Source organism: Ceratotherium simum, chromosome 21 (genome assembly GCF_057802395.1).
Source record: "Ceratotherium simum simum isolate JZ-2026a chromosome 21, ASM5780239v1, whole genome shotgun sequence".
Classification (NCBI taxonomy): Eukaryota; Metazoa; Chordata; class Mammalia; order Perissodactyla; family Rhinocerotidae; genus Ceratotherium; species Ceratotherium simum.
This window is the reverse complement of record NC_141920.1, coordinates 1,203,006-1,226,535: the sequence shown is the minus strand read 5'-3', so window position 1 is coordinate 1,226,535 and position 23,530 is coordinate 1,203,006. Positions and strand designations below refer to the sequence as shown.

General features: G+C 60.9%; 1 protein-coding gene across 4 annotated transcripts; it reads left to right on the top strand.

The window, feature by feature from the left end:
• The first annotated feature begins 572 nt into the window (after positions 1–572).
• Positions 573–17,745, top strand: SLC17A9 (solute carrier family 17 member 9). 4 transcript variants are annotated; one of them, XR_015555537.1, is made up of 13 exons: positions 573–665; positions 6,311–6,508; positions 6,966–7,105; positions 9,509–9,608; positions 10,920–11,050; positions 11,600–11,696; positions 11,908–12,004; positions 12,662–12,749; positions 13,604–13,638; positions 14,082–14,197; positions 14,861–14,916; positions 15,090–15,380; positions 15,712–15,792. XR_015555537.1 is itself a non-coding variant. In XM_004430202.3 (13 exons), exons 1-13 carry the CDS (start codon positions 607–609, stop codon positions 15,873–15,875), a joined length of 1,311 nt encoding a protein of 436 aa, XP_004430259.1. In that variant the 5' UTR covers positions 573–606; the 3' UTR covers positions 15,876–15,982. The 4 variants fall into 4 exon arrangements, 3 of the variants coding, with proteins under 3 accessions (XP_004430259.1, XP_087301120.1, XP_087301119.1); XM_004430202.3 differs by having other exon boundaries at positions 15,090–15,119; positions 15,712–15,982; XM_087444994.1 differs by having other exon boundaries at positions 11,908–12,024; positions 12,652–12,749; positions 15,090–15,119; positions 15,571–15,982.
• Positions 17,746–23,530: the final 5,785 nt, after the last annotated feature.

The following is a 23,530-nucleotide window of genomic DNA, read 5'->3' as shown; positions in this document are numbered from 1 at the left end:
ACCCCCTTCTCTGAGCCGCCCACCCAGCGCTGCAGGCTGGCTGGAGTCACAGGACTGGGGCCCACCTCCAAAGATCTGTTTTAAAAACTGGTTGACCCTGAGTCTTAATGTCCTTGCACTTGGTTAAGCTTATCCCTAACTTCCCTGTGATGCACGCACGGCCCTGCAAGGTGGGGACCACCATCATCCCCCGATTTGTAGGTGGGGCACTCAGGCTCCCGGCTCAGCAACGTGTCCAAGGCCAGCGCGGGCACACTGAGGCCAGGATTGCACCGCTCGACCCAGCCACCCCAAAGCCCCATCCATCCCGCCCGCTGCAGGAGAAGCCCCGGCGCCATCCGGGCGGGCCGTCTCGAGCCGAGGTCTGACTACCGTGCTGCGGGCGCGCGAGGCCCGGCCTCCCCGAGGGACGTCCGCGGGGCGGGGACCCGAGTGGCGCGCCCCGCCCCGCCCGCCGCGGTGGCCGTCCGGGGGCGACACGTCCTGGGAGCGCCGGACGGAAGCGCCGCTGGGACTGACACGTGGCCTTGGGCGGCGCTGCCCGCGTGGGTCGGCCCGGCCGGGAGCCGGCTCCGGACACGCTGCGCCCGCGTACGTGCGCGCCCGATGCAGCCGCCCCCGGACGAGGCCCGCAGAGACGCGGCCCAGGACACCCAGTGGTCCAGGTGGGGCCGCGGGGACGAGGTTGTCTGTCGGGGAGGGAGCAGCGCGACCTGTGGGAGACTCTCCACTGTCTGTGGGGCTGCGTGCCGGGCGCTCCCGGGCTGGAGGCAGGAAGGAGCACACAAGTACCCCTACTGCCCTCCCTTTGCTCCAGTCCCAGGGCCATGAGTACCCCCCAGCCCTCTCCAGGCCAGCTGGGGTCCTGGGAGTGGTGCAGGCAGGGGACATCCTGGGAGTTCTGTCTGGGGGAGGGAGCATTGTCCCAGACAGTGAGGAGGGATGGCTCACAGGCACAGCCCTGCATCCTGGAACTGACCCTGCCAGGTAGGACTACACCCATTTACAGGCTTGAAACCCCAGTGGTGACCACACACCTGAGGAGAAGGAGTAGCAGTGCAGGGTCACCCAACAGGGCAGTCAGGGGACTGGTCAGGGGGCACACGCTGGACGCTGCAGCCCGATGAGTGAGTCCTGCCAACACATTCCAGTTGTGTAATGTGGACAGGGTCCCCATGGAGGAAGTCAGTGGTGCAGGAGGAAGGGCCCAGGCAGGTCTGCCACTCCTTTCCATGTTCTGTTTCCACTGTCCACTGTCAAGTGCAGAAGGCCTCGGGGTAGGGGCTCTGCTCACGGATGTGACACACATAGCAACCAGGAACGAGATGGGAACTCTAGAGGAGCCCCCAGACCACCTATGGCTCAGCGCTTGATCTGGTTCTGTGGCCTGTGGCCCCGGGCCCAACGTCACGCTGTGATTGCAGGGCCAGCCCAGCTCCAGCTCTGAGTCCCCGGGGAACCTGCTCTCTGGGGCCAGCCCCTGCTGCCTGAATGACGATGTCACCGTCCTGTCCTGCCTCCCAGCACAGTCTCCCGATGTTGGGGCCCAGATGAAGGCAAAGGTAGTAAGGAAGACAGAGAGAGGCTGACTTTCAAAAGAAGCTGGAAGGCTCCCACGGGACTGGGCAGGCGAGCAGGGGCAAGAATGGGAGCCACCAAGCTCGAATCTCAGCCCTGGCCCAGTCTCCCCGCCAGCTGCCCCTTAGAGCAGGGAGGGCTGTACCATGGGTTATGCCTGAATCAGGGAGCACCCTGCAGCCTGCTCTCACTCACTTCCTCCCTCCCCACCCTGATGGTTACTAAGGCACGGCCTTGCTCTGAGCCCGACCCGGGTGGCAGGCCAGCTGGGCTGAGGGTTGTGGCCCAGGGCGATAGAGCATTCTGCAAACTTCCCTCTCAGGTTATATTTTAATGTCTCTGGGTTGCCTTTGCCTTAACTACTCCCCTCCCTGCTCGTTTTAGGAAGGAGCACTTGCAGCCTTCTGGGAAGTTGGCCCATGAGGTAGCTGGAGTTTTGGAGGGGCCTGTGGGATCCTGGGTGGAGTAGGGCTCATCCAGGAGAAGGTTGTTCTCACCCCTGAGTGGATGATAATAATACTGATCGTAACAAGCGCTACTGTTTATTGCTGCCGGCTCTGCGTGCCCACTGCCTGAACCAGCAGTGTCCACTTTTCGGGCAGCCCAGAAGGCAGGGCCGCTGTTCAGCCACACCCCAGTGTGGGGGCGGCCGGCAGCCTTGGACCCGCGCGTTCTCTGGCTTGCTGCCCTCCTGGCCTGTGGCACCGGCACATTTCCCTTTTCTGAATCGAGGGGCCATGTGACCACCTATTTGCTCAGCCATGAATGCTTCTCCTGCACAGCGGCTGTTTGCAGGAAGCAGAAGGTTCTAGAAGGTTCACAGGAAGCATCATGACGAGCTGGGGGCACTGACCTGAGGATCAGGCCCATCCAAGTGGGCGGGATGAAGCCTTTCAGGCCCTTCCTGACCAATCCTGCCGGAGCCTTCTGTGTTCCACCAGCCCCTCCACAGGATTGAGGATTCTGGTTCTGACGTCCTAATCAGTCCTCGGGCAGCTGGCTGTGTCTGGGTCGCCCTCTCCAGCCAGACTTCCTTGTTCTGTGTCCTCCACAGCTGTGAAGGAAGTCCCTTTGCCCGCCTAGCTGGCACTGCCCTACCAGCTCAGGGATGGGGCTGTGGGGGCCTCCAGGGCCCAGGGAGGAAGCAGACAGCACCTTGCCCCACGCAGCTCCTGAGGGAGCTTCCGTGCCAGCGCCGTAAGCTCAGAGTGGACTGGTTGCCTGGGACCTGATGGGCCTTTCTTGACCTCTCGTGGCCATGAGGAGGCCGGGGGGCAGCACCGTATTCTCAGTACCCTGCCGACCTTCCAGAGCGGGTTGGTCTCAGCTGGCCTTCCATTGTTTCTAACTGGACTTCCCACCAGGCAGCAAACAGGGCCAGGCTCTCAGGGTCACGGAGAGGGTGCACCTGCGGGAGGGGTCGGTGGGTGGGGGCGTGGTCCCGTCTACAGGCAGGCGACCCTCCACTGCTTTGACCGCATAAAGAGATAAAGCTCCCTTTTAAAGGCACCTTTGGACTGTGGCTGCTCGTGGGAAGGCAAAAACCTCGCCCCCACGCCCCTGCTGCTTTCCTCGTGCACTGAGGCCTGGGAAACAGAGCCGTGCACACATGTGCTTGTGTGCAGGGCACAGAAAACCGTGGGCCTGTATGGGTCACCCAGGACGGTGTCTAGAGGCCACGGCAGGTCTGAGCAGCAGGCACGCCCATGGGGGGGCTCTGTCAGCTCCCTCTGGGTGGCCGCAGGCCAGCCGACTGGACTGATTTTGGCAGGCAGTTTTGACTTTGTTGCTCTGTGCTTCCCTAGGAAGCCCGGTGGGAGTGTTCGCTCAAAAGGAGCAACATCCCCTACAGGCCTGCAGCGCTTGGGATGGAAACAGGGGCCGGGAGGGTGGATTGGTGCGGGGATCTCGCCAGGCAAGCTTCGTCAAGTCCCAGGGATGAGCTTTGGGGAGAAGTTGGGGACTGCATCCTCATGTTTGGAACCCTGGAGGAGGCAGGTGCCTGAGCCCCCAGGGTCTGCAAAGGTGGATCTGTTTGGGGATAGTAGGCCGGGCTGTTTGGAACTTGGACTCATTCACTCCAAACCCGTAAGTGATGGTCTTGAACCTTGAATCAGCTTGTCTCGGCTGGTGGGACTGCAGGACCCCAGAGCAGATTCCTTGGCTGTGGAGGGCACAGCTGGAGGTGTGTGGCCCTGGGGCCCCCATGGTGACATCCCTCAGTAGGCCCAAGACAGTGGGGGAACTGCAGCCTCCCCATCTCACTCCCCGACTGGAAAAGTACACTGTGGTTTGCAAAGGGAAAGTGGACTCGTGTGGAGATGCCTGCCAGAGGAGGTGGCCGGTCACAATGGCTCCTTGTTGGGGCACTGGAAACTTGCGGGTCACCCTGCTGTTTACTGACTGTGAGGGAGGCAAGCGTCATGGGCATAGCCCGTCTCTCCTGAGGAAACTGAGGCTTGGGGCAGCCGGGCGACTCGTCCCATGTGCCCCAGGCCCATCCACAGCCAGGCGTGGGCAGGCCGTGGCTGCTGCAATTGCCCTAGAGTGGCACGGGGCCCTGAACCAAACCACGCTCCCCTGGAAAGCTCCCCAGCCAGCAGCACCTTCTGGCCCCACCGTTTCCACCCAGCTCCAGTGGCTAGTGGTCCACCCTGCTGGCAGGAGGGCACTGGGCTGTGGGCACAGCCTCGACTCGCTGCAGGCTGCTCTTTTGGCAAGACAGGCTGGTTCTGGGTTGGGTGCTGCCTTCGAGATAGCGCACACATTTTGTCGCGCCCATTTATCAGGCTCCTGGCATGTGTACTGCCCGCTGGCTCCAGGCCAGCCGGCAATACCTTGAGGCATGAAGCCACCCTCAGGGCCTCGGAGGTCTCCTATCCCCCGGAAGGCATCCAGGCAAGGACCCCAGCCCTCCCACGGGTGCTCCTGGCCTGTCCTCCTGAGTCGGCCTTGCAGGCTGCGCCTAGAAAGGGTTGGTGGGCTGGAAACGTGCCCACGTGTCCACCGCAGATTGAATCCAAGCTTCCACTTCCCCCGGCCCCTCACTGTTCTCTGGCAGATCCCCACCAGGGCAGCCTCCCGCCAGATCCAGACAGAGATCTGAACAGGGGTTTGGGGAGCAAGGGAGAGACTCCAGTGTCCCCCTCATCTGCCAGGTGAAAGACATTCTTCCCTGCTCTGCTCTACAAACTGCCCTCTGAGGCTCCAGCAGCCTCCTCTCCTGGACACCCCTTCCTGCCTTTTGGTTTATGGCTCACGGCCCCTGCCTTCCTCTCCTGGATGAATCCTGCCATTTTCCTGGGTGACTTTGATGTCCACATGGGCCGTCCATCTGGCGCCCTGGCCTCTCACCCTTGACCTTCTCCTCCCCAGTGACCTCCTCAAGGCTTGACGGTGCCAACACCTTGGCCCCCTTCATCCAGCCCGGCCAGGCCTTGGGCCCCCAGGCTTGGACCCCCTGCCTGTGTCTTTCTCACAGCCTGAGCTTCCTCCCTGCGGCACCCCACAGCCCCGGGGAGAACCCAGCCACCTGTACCTGCACCCCAGCCAAGGAGCAAGTCCAGGGGCAGCAGGACACCAAGCCCCCTGCTGGGGCCACTGTAGGCCTCCCGCTCTCCTGACCAGCTGCCCCCAGTCGCCGTCCCCATTGCACACAGACATCGAATTTCTCTAGTGCTGCCCCCTCCCCCCGGCCATCCCCCCGTGCACCTCCCCCACTGGATCTCTCACCTGCACAGACAGTGCTCGAGGCTCCTTCTCTCTCTTCTTCACTTCTTAAAAATAAGCTTTGTCTTTTAGAAGAGTTCTAGATTTATAGAATCACTGTGAGGGTAGTAGAGTCCCCATATGCTCACACCAGCGTCCCCATTCACGTCTTAGATTAGTGCCCTGCGTTTGTACCATCAGTGAACCGATACCAGCATGGGACTGTTCAGATTTCTGCAGTTCCCCCGATGTCCCAGGACCACACCCAGGGTCCCACAGACCCTGAGTCGCCGTGTCTCCTGGGCTCCTCCTGGCTGTGTGGTTTCTGACTTCCCTTGGTTTTGGTGACTGACGTCGAGGAGCACCGGCCATGAGTTTTGTGGACCGTCCCTCTATGGACATTTGTCTGGCGACCTTCCTAGGCTGCCAGGGCTGCCTCACCCCTGCCTGGGTTCCTCCGAGGGGCCAACCGCCCCCCTGGCGCTGTGTCCTTGCTGGCCGCCCAGCACCGCTTGCCCCCAGGTCCTCTGCCAGGCAGACCCAGGTTTCCTGGGGACCCTGTAGGGGCCCACAGTGCTGGTTCCACCCAGTCACAAGACCCTCCCTCTTGCCCAGCCCGATGCTCTCTTGGTGGGTTATGAGCTGTCAGTTCCGGCCTGGTTGCCTTCCTGGACCCCCTTGGTCCATGAGAAACCAAGTGCTTGGGTCCTGGCCGCTGGTCCTGGAGGGCAGCATCCCTAAGCCGTGGCTTATGTAACCCGCCCTGTGGCTGGCCTTTTGGACTGTTCCCACCTCTGCCGTTATGAGTGATGTTGTGCATCAGTTCCAGAATCTGCTGTGTTCTCCGAGGAACCTCTGCAGTTATGAGCGATGTCGTGCCTCATTTCCAGAATCTGCTGTGTTCTCCAAGGAGTCAGCAGCAGGAACGTTTAGACATCGAGAGGGGGCCCAGCTGCCTCTTCCCGACCTGCATGGAGGAAGGCTCCTTCTCTCCTGGCCTGACCCGGCTTCTCTCCTACTGCAGGCCCGAGTGCCAGGCGTGGACGGGGGCACTGCTGCTGGGCACGTGCCTGCTGTACTGTGCCCGCGTCAGCATGCCCGTCTGCTCCGTCTCCATGAGCCAGGACTTCGGCTGGAACAAGAAGGAGGCCGGCATCGTGCTCAGCAGCTTCTTCTGGGGCTACTGCCTGACTCAGGTCGTGGGCGGCCACCTGGGGGACAGGTAACCCCCTCTCCCTGCAGGGCTGGGGGCTGCTCTCGGGGGAGGGTGGGCCCTGCTGCCACATAGGGCAAGGCAGCTCCTGGGAAATGAATGTGGGAGAGGCCCCACCCAGAGGAAGACCTGAGCTGGGAGACCTGAGGTTCACCTGGGAGGTGGTCGGGGGGCCAGCACAGCTCCCCTTGGGGTGCTCAGCACCCTGAGGAGCACCCGGCATCCCAGTGAGGCAGCTCTGGGGGCTTGTGGGGACAGACGGACCAGGCTGGACCCTGTGGTCTCACTGCAGCCTCCTCTGCAGAGGGGGATGTGGCAGCACCGCCCACCCTGGAGGGCTGCTCTGAGCGAGAGAGCGATGGTGCAGGCTCTCCACCCCGGGTTCCTCCAGGGCAGGACCTTCTGGTCCAGCCCATCAGCCTGGCCGCACAGCTCTCCCATCACCGTGCTCCTGTCCCCCCTTTAGGATCGGGGGTGAGAAGGTCATCCTGCTGTCAGCCTCTGCCTGGGGCTTGATCACCGCGGCCACCCCACTGCTCGCCCACCTTGGCAGCACCCACCTCGTCTTCATGACCTTCTCTCGCATCCTCACGGGCTTGCTCCAAGGTAGGGGTGCCTTGGGTGGCTCCCTCATGCTGCCAGCATTTCACTCTCTGGTCCCAGGCACGGTAGAGCAGGGGGAGTGTGTGCACGTGTGTGCATGTGCATGTGTACCTGTGTGTGTGTGAATGAGTGCGTGTTCATGCAGATGGGTGAACGTGTGGGTGCATGTGTGTGTACACATGCATGTGCACGTGTGCATGTGTATGTGTGGACGTGTGCATGTGTGTGTTCATGCAAGTGGGCGCACCGTGTGTACACATGTGTGTGCATGCGGGCATGTGTATGTGCGTACACATGTGTGTGTGCGTGTGTGTTTGTGCAGGTGTGTGCACATGTGTGTGCATGTGCAGGTGTACCTGTTTGTGGACAAGTGCATGTGTGTGTTCATGCAGGGGAGTGAACATATGGGTGCACCTGTACATGTGTATGTGTAGACGTGTGCATGTGTGCATGTTCATGCAGGTGGGTGCACGTGTGCACTCATACATGTACTCGTGTGTGCTCCTGAGTGTGGCGTGCCTTCAACTTTGCCTTAAATCAGAGCAGATGTAGCAATACCTCAGGGCCGTTGCTGAGCAGGTCCTGGGGCCCTCCAGCCTGGCGGGGGGGTGGCTGTCCTTGTGGGCAGTGGGAGTGCAGTCCCTGGTGGAGGGTGCTGTCCCGGCCGCACTTCCCTGCCCTGGGCCGGTTTGTTTGTGCTATGATGACTTGGCACCTGAAGCACTTTCCATTTTCTGGAAAGACTTCAAAGTCTGGCACGTTCTGATGTCACATGTCCTCCTCTGCCAAAAAGTCTACTCCAGGGAGCTGGGTGGCAGCCAGGTTGCTACGTGATAACTGTCAATGCCACCGGGTGGCACGGTGGGGACGTGCGGAGTTTCTGTGTGTTGCCAGGCAGAGGCCACACCCCTTCTGGCCAGGCCAGCAGGCTGAGGGGATGCAGGTTTCCTAAGACCTCTGGCTCCCATGCTTTGGGGACATTATACTTCTGGAGAGAGGCCCCCAAAGACCCCCGGTGGCCCAGGTGAGCTGGTGGCAGGTAGTACACAGCCCACCTTCGTGGGAACAGGATAGCCTTCTGAACTCCTGCCCTGTACCAGCATGGCATCGACAGCATCCATGACCTGGATGTGATCCAAGTGGGTGGAGTCTGGGCCCCTTCCTCAGCACATCTCCCCACCCACTCTGGAAGGGAGCCCCAGTTACCCAGCCCCCAAGAGCCTGGGGCAGGGCATGGGCCTGCTTCCAGCCTGTGCCCTCAGGACCCCAGATCTCCTGGAATTGGCCTCTGCCTGTTTTCTGACCAGCCCCACCAGTCTCGCCCATGGGTGGTCCTGGTGGTCTGAGCATTCTGGCTCCTGTGCTCCTGTGAGTCCACCCCACTTGCTCCTCACGTAGCCTGTGGCTGATACTCTCTGTCCCACAGATGAAGGTCCCAGGGGTGGGCTGTATGATGCCCAGCTGGCTCTCTGGGCACCTAGCTGGGTGGCCCTCAGCTCGGGCTGTTTCTCCCCACCCTCCTGGGAGGCGAAAGGACTTCTCTCGCAGCCGGTCTATGGCCCATTAGGGGGTACAGACTGGGACTCAAGGGGCAGCTGTCACCCTGGGTGACTGGCACTTGATGTGGGCAGGGGCCTGGGTCCCCGATGGGAAGGCAAGGACAATATCCTGTTCCAGGTCCCTGGCCTCTTAGCTTCCCCTGGGTGCTTCAGCAGAAAAACACAGCGTGACAGGCAGGAGCTGCAGAGCCCAGGACAGGGTTTTTTTTTAAGTAGATTTTGAAATAACTATAGATTCACAGGAAGTTGCAAAGAAATGTACAGGGAGGTTCCGTGTTCCCTCCCCCGCCTCCCTGTGGTGACATCTGGAGTTGCTATAGGGCAGTGTCACATCCAAGAACCAGCACTGTGGTTCCACAGGGCTGTTCAGGTCTCACTGGTTGTATGTGCACCGTGTGTCCAAGTGTGGGTGAGTGTGACCGTGTGCCTCAGTGTGATCGTGAGTGTGTGTGAGTGCATGCACTAATGTGATCAGTGTGTGATGTGTGTGTTTATGCACATACACGTCATGTGTGTGTGCACACGTGCATGTTAGTGCGAGGACTCTAGAGCTGGTGTGGCTCTGGAAGCTGGTGTGACAGTGGCAGGAGTCTTCCCGCCACCTGTTCAGCATCGCGACCTGGAGTGCGCGTCTCACCAAAGCTGAGCATCTCCTTCGTCAAGTGTCACTAGAAGCCCAGCCCTGTTGGGCCCTTGGCGGTGAGGTGGGCATGAAGGACACCCCAGGCCCGAATAATCATTGATGGGCCTCAGGGGAGCCTCCCAGCCTGGCTCTCGCCCCTCACTGGACCTGCGTGTTGGCTGGGGGAGGCGGCTGCGGGGCCTCTGCATTCTCTGCTTGTTCCAGGCGTTTACTTCCCTGCGCTGACCAGCCTGCTGTCGCAGAAAGTGCGGGAGAGCGAGCGAGCCTTCACCTACAGCACTGTGGGGGCCGGCTCCCAGTTCGGGTAAGTCCTGGCCTGGGAGGGCAGGGGAGGCAGAGGCGGTGCCCCTGGTAGAGCGGCCATAGGTCTGGGCAGGACAGGCCATGTGGGAACATCTGCGGCTCAGGGTGACGCGGGCCTGGCGGGTTCTGTGCTCCCGGAGGCGCTGGCTGCCGCTCCCCATCTCTGTGCAGAGCACTTCTCTCTGTATGTGTTCTGTCCCCGGTGCTGGCAGCGGTGACGTAGGCTCTGGGGCTCTGGCACAGGGGCTGGGGCAGTGGCTGCTTCATCAAGCTCCCCTTAGTATGTGCGGAAAGAGCGGGGTGGGGAGGGGCCTGTGCTCACAGGTCACAGCCCAGATGTGGGCACCCCGTGTCCCTCCTCCCCACATCGCCCCCAGCTCCACGCCCTCATGCTGAGACCTCGCTCGGGGTGGAAGGATGTCCCACTGTCCTACCGGGGCTTCCCGTCCCCCAGGCTCAGGGCTCTGACTTCACTGTTGCCGAGGTCTAGGCAAGAAATCAGAGGGTGGGGGTGCCTGTGGGTGAGCCAGGAGCTGCCCAAATAAAAACCCAGGGTACCAGCGAGATGTGAACTTCAGATGAGCGACATGGGACACACTCCCACAGAGAAAGATTCCTTGTTCCTCTGGAAGCCCGTTTCCCCAAGGCCCAGGGAGAGGCCATGCCCACCCCATAGGTGGGGAAGGGGAGGCTCAGAGAGGAAGGCCACCTCCTACAGGCCCACGGGCCTGCATGGGGAGGAGCTTCTTTTCATCTCTTTTGTCCCCTTTTGCTGTCTCCTGGCTGAAGCTCGGCAGATGGGGCAGCAAGGAGGGGGCCGAGGACATATTTGGGACGATAGGGGGTTGGGTTTGGTTGCTGTCATTTTGCATTTAGAAATCTCTTGGAAATCCCACCCTCTCTGACGTGAAGCTGAGGACAGAGTGGAGGTTTCATCTCAGTGTGTTGTCGGCAACACGTGCTTCTTGTTGCGTTTTTTAGTTTAAAAGGATCCACATCACAATTGTAGGCCAACTGAAGGTCTAGGAGCAAGAAACTGAAGCAGCAGCCCCTGGCAGCCGCCTCTGTGCCACGTTACACCCAAATGGCTGTGCCCGTGTCCACCCTGGCCCCGTGGCATCTTAAGTCTCTCCTGAATGCTTGTAATCCTTAACAAAATACGCTGATACTGGGGCTTCTGAGCAGCTGCTTTATAGATGACAGAAATACCTTCTTTTTTAGAGACTCAGCTCACGTGGGTGGGGATTCTCCACTCGTCTCCTCGCCTGAGTGAAGCCGAGGGTCGTGGCCACACTCCTCTCTGTCGTTCTAGGACGCTGGTGACGGGGGCCGTGGGCTCCCTGCTTCTGGACTGGTACGGCTGGCAGAGTGTCTTCTATTTCTCCGGCGGGCTCACCCTGCTGTGGGTGTGTTACGTGTACAGGTACCTGCTGAGTGAACAAGGTAACCACGGCTGGGTGGGCGACTGCCGGCCAACGCCACTGCCCGGGGAGGGGCCGGGCCTGGAGCAGCCATGGAACTTCCGCAGAGGATGCCAGCTCAGCGGACCCGGGGCTGCCCTGGGCTGCAGAAAGAATCCCCTAGACTAGAGTTTCGGGAAAAACGCCTGCGCGCTGAGCTCTCAGCCTGGTTACGGCCTAGTTCGTCCTGAGAGTTCCGTTGGGGCGAAAGCAGACTCACTGGGAGAGCTGTCGGCCAGGCACGGCGGTCTGCAGGGGCAGTTGTGTCTTCAGATGGCAGGAAGGGGCCCGGGGTATTCGAGGACGGGGAAGGATGGAGAAAGAAACCCTCAACACAAACGTCGACCCTCAGAGGCAAATGCTGCCGACCTAAGGCGCTGGCAGAGAGGATGATGCACAGCCAGGGAGGGCGCGCAGGGGTGCAGGGTGTGCTGGCCCCCTGGAGCCACCCCTGTAAGCGGTCTGTAGAGAGCAGACGCCGGCCTGCCTGATTCTGAACAGCTTTCACATGGAAACACCTCGCTCCCTCCAGATCTCCTCCTGGCCCTGGGCGTTTTGGCACAAGGCTTGCCGACGTCCCGGCACACCAAAGTTCCCTGGAGACAGCTCTTCCGGAAGCCTTCTGTCTGGTGAGCCGGGCCTGCCGAGGGGTCGCAGCACGGGGCTGGGGTGGCAGGAGGGGGGTTGGACCCTGGCGGGCCTCGCATGCTCCCCTGACCACAGAACGGGCACGACCTGGGGCTCAGACCGGCTGCACGGGGGTGGGGCCACTCTTAGCCTCTGGTGCGGGGACGGGGCTGGGGGCACATGGACCTGAGCCTCGCCCCCACTGCCCTGCAGGGCAGTCGTCTTCTCCCAGCTCTCATCGGCGTGCTCCTTCTTCATCCTCCTCTCCTGGCTGCCGACTTTCTTTAAGGAGACATTCCCCAGCTCCAAGGTGGGTTGGCCACCTGGCAGCTGGAGCAGGATGAAGGGCGCCACGAAGCCAGCGCCCGGCGTGCAGATGGGCGCTTAGTTCCACCAGACTCTGTGATGGTTCTGACACCACACAGGTTCATGGCTTCACCATATGCAGGGCCGGTGCCCGGGGTTGGGGCACCTTGGAAAGGCCCAGCGCTGTCCTGCTGCCGCGTTCACATCCAGACCACACCCGGCCACCCCGGCAGAGCCCCCACCCTAGGGCCCGGCCAGCCAGTCTGTGGATGGTCATTCCTGAGGAGGTGCCAAGCAGGGGCTGTGATGCAGTCAGCTCGGCTCACTCTACTGAGGCTGTCCAGCCACCCGCCCGGCTCTGGTGACCAGGACCCCTGAGCTGCACATTCCCAGGGCGGGGTGCGTCCCCTAGCTCTGCCCTGTCAGGGTGTGGGGAGACGTGAGGGAGATTCGGTCTGCAGGTGACACAGTGCTGGTGGGCCCAGCGCTTGGCCAGGGTGGGGAGGGCTTAGGGCAAGGGAGGCCCCGACCCCAGGAGGCCCAGTCTGCTGGTGGGGAGAGCCCCACTGGGCAGTGGTGAGCATGGGCAGCCACTCTCCCTGGTGGCCGGGTACCGGCTCTGGCCACCTCTGAGGGTCCCTCCCTCCCTCTTTCCCTGCAGGGCTGGGTCTTCAATGTGGTGCCCTGGCTGGTGGCGATTCCCGCCAGTCTGTTCAGCGGGTTTCTGTCTGATCATCTCATCAATCAGGGTGAGCCCTGGGGGCAGGGCCAGGCTGGGAGCCCCACTCGGCCTTGCCTTACTTTTGGAGGGCAGGGAGGCACCCCCCCTGGAGGTGCAGCTACAGCGATGGGAAGGTGCTGTGCCCCCTGAGGACCAAGCTGTGAGACTGGGACCCCTGCCCTTCAGAGCCTGTCAGGGGTGGGCCTGTGGGAGCCTGGCTCCCTGTCTGACTCAGCTGATGACTGCCTCGAGCCTGTCACCTCCCCCAGCCTCAGTTTCCCCATTAAGGGGGGGTTGGGGTGCAGTGAGAGGACCCAAGTCCTACTGTGACTGTGGAGCCCCCCTAGGGGCTGGACCCAGCCCCGAACTCTCTTCAGAGCAGGAAAGGGCATGTGATGGGGCCAGAGGTCGCGGGCCTGAGGTGGGCCGCGCATGTCAGGTGCCGGTCCAGGACCCGAGGGCACACGTCCCGAGGGCAGCGCTCTCGCAGACACGCATGCTCCCCTTAAGTGCTAGTCTTTTCCTAGTTACAAAAATACCACGAGCTCATTGTGGAAAAATTAGAAAATTTGCAGAAACACAAAGAAAGGACATTTGTAACTGTCCCAGTGTGTCTGCCTGGCCTCAGCCGTGGGAGCCCTCTAAGTGCACACGCGCTGGCTGCAGAGTAGATGCACGCACACACACCCACACGCGTGTGCACAGGTCTCACCCACGACACAGGAAACCCCATCTTGAGCCGGGGCCCGTCCCTCCTCTCCCCTACTCCCTCTCCTCAGCTGTGCAGGTAGGACTGCCCCAGCACCCTCCCCACCCAGGGGCGTCAGGGGCGTCAGTGCAAGTGGGCCAGTGGGAATGTCTCCTGGTCTCCCCTCTGTTCAGGTTACAGAACCATTACCGTGCGGAAGTTCATGCAGGTAGGACGGTCGGGGAACGGCTCTCTCTGGACATCCCTGTTTTTTTCCTGGGACCTGAGGGTTGTGTCCCCAAATCACCTGACCCAGAAGGCAGCCAGTGTGGCACGGCGGCTGGAGGGTGCCCTGGGTCAGTGCTGGGGGCCAGTCTGGCTGAGCTGAGGCCTTCCCAGAGCTGTGTCCACGGGCTTGCTGCCCCTTGGAGTCCCGGCACCCACTTCTGGGCCTGGGTTGCTCTCGCAGGACAGGGCTGCTCCCCTTTACCTCCGACGAGCGGGGCTGGCTGATCAGGGAGCCTCGTCCCACACATCCCCTGGGCAGCCCCTGGCCCGGGAGAGGTTTGCCCCGCTCACCCTTGTTCAGTGCACCCCGGCAGCCCCGGGGAGGGGCCCTGTTGGCTGGCATGGCTCCCCCCCCAACCCCGTCACCAGCTGTCGCTCCCACAGGTGATGGGCCTCGGCCTGTCCGGCGTTTTCGCCCTGTGTTTGGGCCACACCTCGAGCTTCTGTAAGTCTGTGGTCTTTGCGTCGGCCTCCATCGGCCTTCAGACCTTCAACCACAGGTAAGAGCCGGGCACCCTGTCCACCAAAGCCGTCCCTTGCTGCCCGCAGGCACCCCTGGCCCTGCTCATCCTGGGCGTGAGGGAGAAGCCACCTGGCTCAGGGGCCGCATGGAGGGTGCGCATGGCTGGTCCCCACGGGTGAGCCACAGAGGCGAAGGGTTGTCTGAGCCGGTGTGAACCTGGGCCATTTGAAAAACAAACATCTCACCTGGGGAGGGACTGGGGAAAGCGATGCCCATCTCCAAGTAGCGTCTTTTGTTCCAAGCGTGTGAGGCGTGTCCTCCGTCTGCGTCTTTCTCTCCCCGATCTGCTCAGCAGCAGTAACCTTTAATTAGGAAAACTTGGGGAATCGGCAATTTAATGTTTTCAAATTAGTGAACAGCAAATGAGTGTGCCTTCGAGGAAGCTTGTCTTCCTGTTGTTTGTTTTATCCTGGGAGCGGGTTCCTGTGCTGTGTCACGGCCGAGACGGTAGAACTAGGGTGGGCTCAGATGACCTGGGATGGCCCAGCACCCCGGCGTGGTGGGCAGGCCCCGGCCGGGCTGGGTCCCGAGCGCCCCCTGATGGTCTCCAGGCTCCAGGTGCTCAGAGGACTGACCACTGGCTTGGCAGGGTGGCGGCTGCCCGTGGTCACTCGCCCGCCTCCTCTCCCCTTTCCCACAGTGGCATTTCTGTTAACATCCAGGACCTGGCCCCGTCTTGTGCCGGCTTTCTGTTTGGTGAGGCCCCCAGCCCCGTTTGGATAGGAGGCGGCTGCCCCCAGCCTGGGCGTTGCTCACCCCAGCCCTGCCCCTCCCTGGGCCCCCAGGGGCTGCCTCCAGGCCGCTGAGCCGTGGGCAGGTCGTGGTCAGCCTCCTCTGACTGGTGTTTACTCTCTCTGCGCTGTTCACAGGTGTGGCCAACACAGCTGGGGCCTTGGCAGGTGAGAGGTGCGCTGCGGTCCCTGCCTTTGAGGGTCAAGCCCAGAGGCCCTGGGGAGCCTCCTGGCCGCCCCACCCCTGTGTCCTCCCATTCCTTCCAGCTGCTCCGGCCCTGCAGGGTTGGGCCTGACACCTTCAGGGGGTTCCATGGTGTCAGGCCGGTTTCGGGAGAGCGCAGACCCCAGAGCTGGCCCAGGGAGAGAGCAGAGTGTTCATTTCTCCGATGGTGCATAAACCCCCCCGCCCCGACCTGACCCACAGATGTGAGTCAAATACCCTGGTCCAGGGTCCCCATGGGCCCAGTGCCTAGAGGACGATGACAGGACTCATTCCCCGGCCCAGGCCCTCCCACTGCCCCCGTCCCCTGTGGAGGACACTGAGGGACCCATTAGGTAGGTGATTTCCTGGGTGGCTCATGAGGTCTCTGCCCCTCCGAGACCCTCTGCCTGGCAGCTTGGACACCTGAAATCGGCTTCTCTCATTCCAGCCATCCCCCTGGCCTCTCCTCCAGGGCCCCCCATCCAGCTCCTCTCCCTGGCACTGCCCTTGGGACTGCCTGTCACTCAGCCCGCCTGTCCCATCTCTCTGGTGCAGGTGTCGTGGGCGTGTGCCTGGGCGGTTACCTGATAGAGACCACCGGCTCCTGGACATCTGTGTTCAACCTGGTGGCCGCCATCAGCAGCCTGGGGCTGTGCACCTTCCTGGTGTTCGGACAGGCCCAGCGTGTGGACCTGAGCCCCCCCCACGAGGACCTCTAGTTTCCCGGACCCCACAGGCCCCAAGACCCAGCGCCATCAGCCGTGGGGCCAAGGGCTCAGCTGAAGAACGTCTTGCTCTCTACCCCAGATGTGTGAGCAGAGGAGAGAGCGAGCCTCAGCTGGGCCGGCGGGGGGTGCCGACACCAGAGCCAGACAGCCCTGGTCGGGCCTCAGTTTCCCCACTTGCCGGTGGGGCGATCATGCCCTCCTCTCAGGGTTGGTGGGACTGCCAGGGGTGAGTGGGGTGTATTTTTAGTAACAGCAGCTTCGTTACAGACACAATCTGTTCTGTGCAGATCCGCAGGTGCCCTCTGCAGTCGCCCTGCCTCCCCCACCCCGTGTAAGACCGTCAGACTGTGGAGAGCACGGCCATCATTGCAGGGGCTGGGGCGCCACCCTCTGGTCTTCCCCCCGAAACCTGCTTCTCTTTGTTTCTCTGTACTTGGGGCCGGATCATTCTCTGTGGGACCATCCTGTGCACTGTGGGGTGTTCAGCAGCACCCCTGGCCCCCACCCTGTCATGATCCCCCAGTCATGACCACCCAAACTGTCTCCTGATGTCACCAAGTGTCCCCAGGGAACCGCTCCCAGTGAGAACCACGGCTCTAGGTGAAGCCCGTTGGGGCTTCTCCGAGCAGCCAGGCTGAGACCGCAGTTTGATGGCTGGGTGGTGGGCCCGAGGCCCTTGCCCAGCTTTGGGGCCCCCCACCCCCAGTGTGCCCCTCTCACAGATCCCTGGGCACTAGCGATGTGTTCTGCTTCCCTGGCACCTGGTGACTCCAGCTGAGAGGAGGGTGGGCCCCTTCCTGCCCAAGATGCTCCCCGGAACCAGGCAGACCCCCTTTCTGAATGTCTCCCACTCTCCCAGCTTATAATAGAGGAGCTGGTCGGCTCATGAATTAATAATAGATTCTGCAAGATGTAAATTTAGAGAAAAGAAGCTATAAAATGTGGAAAATCACACCAAAGCCTAATTTAAATGATGACTATTAAACTATTTTAAAAGAAGACCATTATTTTATTCAACATCCTTTTTTAAGAAAGAATAAACACGTGTTAAAGATTTATTTAACTAATTCATGAAGAAACCAGCAAAGTGCTACAAACAGGTGAAAGGAAAGTGCAAGGACTTGTCTGTGGATCGGGAGCGTTGAGACGCAAGTCAAACAGAGCCAAGAGCCAGGACCAGCTTGTGGTGGCTCCTCTGCTGGGCAGACCCAGTGCGTGTCTGTGGATAAGAACGGCCCGCATTGCTATCTGATCTGCAGAACTAGAGTCGGACAATTCGTCACTTTCCATTTGAGCACAGATTTTCCCCTACCGCCTCCCCACTCTTGACCAGAAAGAATCTGAAAGAAAGACTCTTGATGACAAAGTGGGTCTGGCCGGCTGTTTGCAGAGGTGTGGCAAGAATGCAAATTCCATAAAGGCCCTCACGGCTGCTCGGCTGCTTGGCTGGGTTTCATGAGGAACCGCAGGGGACTTCTGTGATGTGCTGTCCTGAGCGGGAGCCCAGCTCAGCTTAACCCCGTGGACGGCAGTGTCGTGCAGCAGCCGTGAACTCCTCAGGACACACGCGTGCAGGAGCTCTGCTGTCGCGGCCGTGTGTCAGCGCACAATCCGGTGTGTTCAGTACACTCACGTTGTTGTGCACCCATCACCACTATCTATCTCCAGGATTCCCAAACTGGAATTCTGCCCCATTGAACACTAACTCCCACCCCCTCCCCCAACCCCAGCACCCACCGTCCTACTTTCTGTCTCTGTGAATCTGACTCCTCTAGGGACCTCGTATGAGTGGAATCACACAGTATTTGTTCTTTCGTGACTGGCTTATTTCACTGAGCATAACGTTCTCAAGGTTCATCCATGTCGCAGCAGGTGTCAGGATTTCCTTCCTTGTTAAAGGCTAATATTCCATTGTGTATATACACACACACCGTGTTTTGATGACCCACCCGTCCGTGGATGGACACATGGGTTGTTTCCACCTCTTGGCTTTTGTGAACAATGCTGCTGTAAACATGGGTGCACGACAAACCCCTTTGTTTTTAATCCACTGCAAACTGTAAACTCTTTGAGAGTCTGAGAGAGGGGAGAGCCCTATCCATGGGAACCCAGAGTCGTCCGGGTCTCAGTGCCTTGAGCCCCTGAGGGATGCAGGACCCAGGAGGTGATGGCGGGTCGTCTCAGAAGGGGAACCTAAGGCATGCGTGTGGACTTTGTCCAGGCCTCCTGGACTCCACGTCTGGCCACACTTCTGTCCCTTCCTGGAAGGATGGAGGAGGGAGGACCCAGCCTCTTCCCTTCATGCCATTCCTGGTCTGGAATGTCACCCCGGAGTCGGGTGTGGTCTCCCTGACCCTTCCCAAGGCCCGTGTTGGACCCTGGGATGGGGCTCCGTGGAGCCTTGGGAGGATGTTTGCTAGTGGGTAGGGCGCTGGTAGCAAAGAGGGGGTTTCCAGCGGGAGTGGGAGGGGGCCCTGGGCCAGGTGGTGTCTGTATAGTCAGAGTCAGACATGTCCCCACCCCCGTGGGCAGACCTGGCAGATCCCAGCGGCCGACAGGGACCCTGAAGTCGGGCGCGACATTGGAAGAAGCAGCAGACGAGAGTGCAGGGCCGGCATCTGGAGGGTCCACCTGCCTCCTTCACCAAACCCCAGACTGTGCTCGTCCCTTCCCTCCCAGAAGGTGGGACCCCGGCCGCCTGGGGCGAGAGTGTGTGTGTGAGCTTGTGTCTGGGCCGTGTGTGTGTGTGTATCATGTGTGTCTGTGTGCGCACGTAAGGCATGTTTGTGTGTATGTAAGTCGTGTGTGCGTGTGCGTACGCGTGAGTGCACCTGCCCGGCCCACAACCAGGAGACGCCTCTGGAGCCAGGCCGCTGTTACCCCACCGCTGGCCAACAGAGGGCGCTGTCCGACAGGGCTGTGTCCACTCCAGCCCCAGAGCTGCTGGCCCCAGACTCCTCCCCGGGGCGCTGGGGGAGTCGCTGCGTTGTCCGGCTGCTCCGAGTACGTGTCAGTCGGTGTTCGCACCCCGAGCTCCAAGGGAAGGGGACAGGCTGGAAGGACATTCCAGGCGCAGGGAACCACGCAGCGATGGTGGGGGAGGCTGGACCCTGTGGTGAGGAGCAGGACACGGCGAGGGGCTCAGCCTGGGGGCGCGTGTGTTGAAGTGACTCTCAGGGGCAGGGACCCTCTCCCAGCTGCCCCTCCCCAGTCTGGGTCACCACCACGGTCCCTCCTGCTGGCTGCCAGACTTGTACACATGGGATTTGCTGTCTCCACTTTGGATGGAAAGACAGAAGGCTGTAGCTGGGACTTTGTGATTCGAGGGCTTTGTCACCACTGGCCACAGTGTGGAGCTCCGGGGGCCGTTCCCTCCACCCTCTCCCGGGGGCCGCAGACCGGACTGTTGGTCCTGAGGGGCACGGGGATATCCAGGGGGCGGGGCTGTCCCCTGACCTGGGCAGGTGGGCAGCCAGAGCTGTGGGAGTTTAGACTCTGAACGGGGTGGCTGTGCTCAGAGCTGTTCCAAGAGCTGCTCCTGGCACCTCCAGCCAACGTCCCTCCAGCGTGGGGGCTGTGCCCGGTCCAGGCTCCCCGAGGTCCTATCCCCGAGGTCCTATCCCCAGACCCCATGCAGGCCTTCCCGGGTGCCCGTCCTCATCTCCCACTCACGTGTAGGGTGGTCCCCTCCTGGTCACCCTAAGTGACACTTTCCTGTCATCTCTTTAAAGCAGGATCTGTAATGACCACTTAATATTTGTAATTAGCATGCTAATGGCCCCTCTACCTCTCTGGGCTGTCCTCCCTGGCCCCCCCATTTCCACTTTGTCCTTCAGCTGTAGGACTGCAGTGCCCTGAGGGTCCCCACTTGCCCCTCAGGGGCTCCGCTCATCTGGCCCCCTGGGCAGGTCATCCCTCATGGCTGGGACGTGCAGGGGCCGCCACAGGGGGATGCCCTTGGTTGGGACACCTCTGGGGACTGCCAGCCTCTTTCTGTCCCGACTGTCTGCAGCGGAGCCACTGTCCCCTCCGCTGGTTCCCTGGGAAGCTGGGCAGCCAGCACGTTGGACACACTCTGACAGGGTTTACTCTATTGTATTTAATTGAAAAGCGTTCAAGGCGCGGCATGAATATTCAGTGTGGGGGCTGCTGGTGCGGGAGCTGCTGTCTGATTGCGGGACGCGCCCCAGCGCGGGGCCTGTCAAAGCGGGAGCGAGGCGGGGAAGCTATTAATTGAAATAGCTTCATTAATTAGTAATTAACAGCAGGGAAATGACTGTGTCACATGTCGTATTTCAGTGGATGCCCTTCATGTGTTATGGGGCCTTTAATTAAAGGATGCGCATTTTAATTAAAGGCAAGCCTGACCCTTTGGCCTTTGGAATACAAAAGATATTCCCAACTTTCAAAGAAGCTGGCTGGGAGCTGGGCTGCCAGGCATGCTGGGCCGCCCCGTCCTCCCACCTTGGGACCCCTTCACCTTCCACAGCCCCTCGAGGGGCAGTGGGCCCAGGCTGCTCCTTCTTGGAGTCTAGCTGACACCCTCCCTGAGCCCAGAGGCGGTGGCTGTGTGGGGTCACATGGAGTCACAGGCCAGCGCAGGAGGGGCCCCGGACAGAGCGGAGCATCGCTGGCCCTGACCCGGCACCGTGAGGCCCAAGCAGCCCTGCCGGCCCCAAGTCCTGCGAGCAGGGGCTGGACGCTGGGCAGAAGGTGCTGAAGGGCTGGCGCTGTCCCTGCGCCCTCTGCCCCCACCAGGCTCCCGGTCTCTGCCCTGTCCTGAGTGGCAGCAGGAAGGCCAGAGGTGATGCTCATCCAGGACTGCGCCCGGCAGTGTGGGGCAGATGCTTGGCCTGCTCCTAACATCCCTCGTGCAAGGTGGGTCCTCTCCTCACCGCACCTAGGTGAGGGCTCGGGGACACTTGAAACTGACCGAAGCCCAGCAGGCGGACCCCGGAGCCCACCCGCAGCCAGGCTGACCCTTGCAGAGACCTCAGGGTCCCCTCCTTGCCACCGCCGCCTCCTGCCAGACAAAGAAGCAAACAGCCATCTTGGGTCCCATGTCCGTTTCCTGCTCTCACGCTCTCTCTGTCTCTGTCTTCCTCTCTCTCTCTGTCTCTGTTTCTCTTTCTGTCTCTGTCTCTCTCTGTGTCTCTGTCTCTGTGTCTGTCTCTGCCTCTCTCTCCCCACAGGGGTCCTGGGCCCCTCACCTGACCTTCTCTTGAAATGACTCTCGCTAAGGTCCCAGAGATGACTAAATCCAGCTGCCCCACTGCACCTGATGCCGAGAGGCTCCTGCTTCAGCCTCTGAGACACGAGGCTCCGCGTCCTCCCTGCCCTCATGCCCCGGCGCCCACAGTCGCTCGGATGCACCTGTTCTCCGCCCTGCCCGTATTTCCCCCCAAGATCTTGGCCCTGGCCTCCATCTCTGCTGGGATCACTGCCCCCCCACATACACTTCATCTAACACATACGTGTCCATGCACACACTCATATACAAGCATGCATGTGTACACACACACATGGTCCTTGTGGCAGGGGGTCCCCACTAGACCAGGGCCCCCCAGGACAGGCTTGTGCAGGTGCTCCTTGGTGGAGGGTGCTGCCTAAACAGAACACAGGAGACCTGGCCTGGGGGTACGGAGCACACGCTTTTCTGCCTGGCAGAAATACTCAGCATCAAGGGGAACAGGGACACCTGTGCCCCACACTAGGTGGCAGAAATTCCGGGGTGCTCTGGTCTCAGCGTTGCTTGGGCGCCTTTCTGTGCCCATCTCGAGTGGAGGCAGACACAGGGGAGAAGCCCGACTGCGTAGGATGCTGAGGCCGTTTCAAAACCTGGCCCCCAAATTCCTTCCCTCGAGAGGTGGAGCCTGGGTCCCCTTCTGTGGCTGTCCAGTCTCTGCTCGTGGTTGCTGCTCGGAGAGAATTTGACCGACGCTGACTTCCTACCCTCTCCAGAAAGCAGCATCCTGCCTTTGCCCAGGCGGGAAGTGGACCCAGGAGCTGCTTTAGGGAAGAGGCAGGAGAGCGTCAGTGCCAAGGACAGACCACGGAGACGCTGCTAAAAATGCCCAGGATGTACGGCGTGAAATGCTTTCTGTCCAGTTAAATTGTTTAATGCATTGGCGTCGTCATCCTGCAAACCAATGAGTTGCTCCCTTTTCCTCCTTCCTCTGCTCAGAGAACCTTCAGTCAGTGCTCAGGCTGGGAATGCCTTCTCGTATTTTCTCCTGCTCCTCGTGAAGAGGAGGCACGGGGCCGGCTCCCCACGTTTGAGCCTGCTCGCTGCCTGCGCCGCCCCCGCCCCGTGCCCTGCAGGGGTGTTTTGTACCCTTTGGCCTCCTTTTCTTCGTCGTCTATTTTCACACCTGTCTGTATGAGCAGCTTTGTTAACAGAGCCAGGCACCTCCCCAGTGCTGTCTGGAAGGGGCACCTCCCCAGTGCTGTCTGGAAGGGGCACCTCCCCAGTGCTGTCTGGAAGGGGCACCTCCCCAGTGCTGTCTGGAAGGGGCACCTCCCCAGTGCTGTCTGGAAGGGGCACCTCCCCAGTGCTGTCTGGAAGGGGCACCTCCCCAGTGCTGTCTGGAAGGGCACCTCCCCACTGCTCACTGGAAGGGCCACCTCCGCAGTGCTGTCTGGAAGGGGCACCTCCCCAGTGCTGTCTGGAAGGGGCACCTCCCCAGTGCTGTCTGGAAGGGGCACCTCCCCAGTGCTGTCTGGAAGGGGCACCTCCCCAGTGCTGTCTGGAAGGGGCACCTCCCCAGTGCTGTCTGGAAGGGGCACCTCCCCAGTGCTGTCTGGAAGGGGCACCTCCCCAGTGCTGTCTGGAGGGGGCACCCCCGCAGTGCTGTCTGGAAGGGGCACCTCCCCAGTGCTGTCTGGAAGGGGCACCTCCCCAGTGCTGTCTGGAAGGGGCACCTCCCCAGTGCTGTCTGGAAGGGGCACCTCCCCAGTGCTGTCTGGAAGGGGCACCTCCCCAGTGCTGTCTGGAAGGGGCACCTCCCCAGTGCTGTCTGGAAGGGGCACCTCCCCAGTGCTGTCTGGAAGGGTCTGAGGTGCCATCCTAGCATTGTAGGGTGGCCGGAACAAAGTGCTGCCGGCTTAGGGGCTTAAACAACAGAAATAGATTCTCTCACATCCTGGAGGCTGGACGTCCAAGATCTAGGTGTGGGCAGGGCTGCTTTCTCTTGGCGTGTAGAAGGCCATCTCCTCCCTGTGTCCTCACATCTTCCCTCTGTGTGTGTCTGTGTCCTGGTCTCTTCTTCTTATAAGGACACCAGTCAGATGGGATTAGAGCCCACCCAGATGACCCCATTTTAAGTTAATTACCTTTGTAAAGATTCTATCTCCAAATACACTCACATTCTGAGGTCTTGGGGGTTCGGACTTCAACATACAAATTTGGGGGCGACACAATTCAGTCCATAACAATGTTGCTCCCTTGTTTCCACCTGCCCTGAACCCAGGGCCCACGGAGCCAGGTGAGGCTGCCCTGGGGAGCATAGTGGATGCTGTGGACTGTCCATCCCCCTTAGGGATGGGGGTGGGGGCTGCTAGTGCTCACAGCTGAGTCCCTTTCCCAAGGTTGACCCCCCAGGGTCAGCCTGAGTCCAATGACTTGTCGGCACTGGGGGCAAAGGCCC

Excerpts from the sequence above, each read along its gene's own strand:
- SLC17A9 (XM_087444993.1), top strand. The coding sequence starts at position 607 with ATGCAGCCGCCCCCGGACGAGGCCCGCAGAGACGCGGCCCAGGACACC. Across the intron at positions 666-6,310 it reads CAGGACACCCAGTGGTCCAG|GCCCGAGTGCCAGGCGTGGA; the intron begins GTGGGGCCGCGG and ends CTCCTACTGCAG. Across the intron at positions 6,509-6,965 it reads GGCGGCCACCTGGGGGACAG|GATCGGGGGTGAGAAGGTCA; the intron begins GTAACCCCCTCT and ends TCCCCCCTTTAG.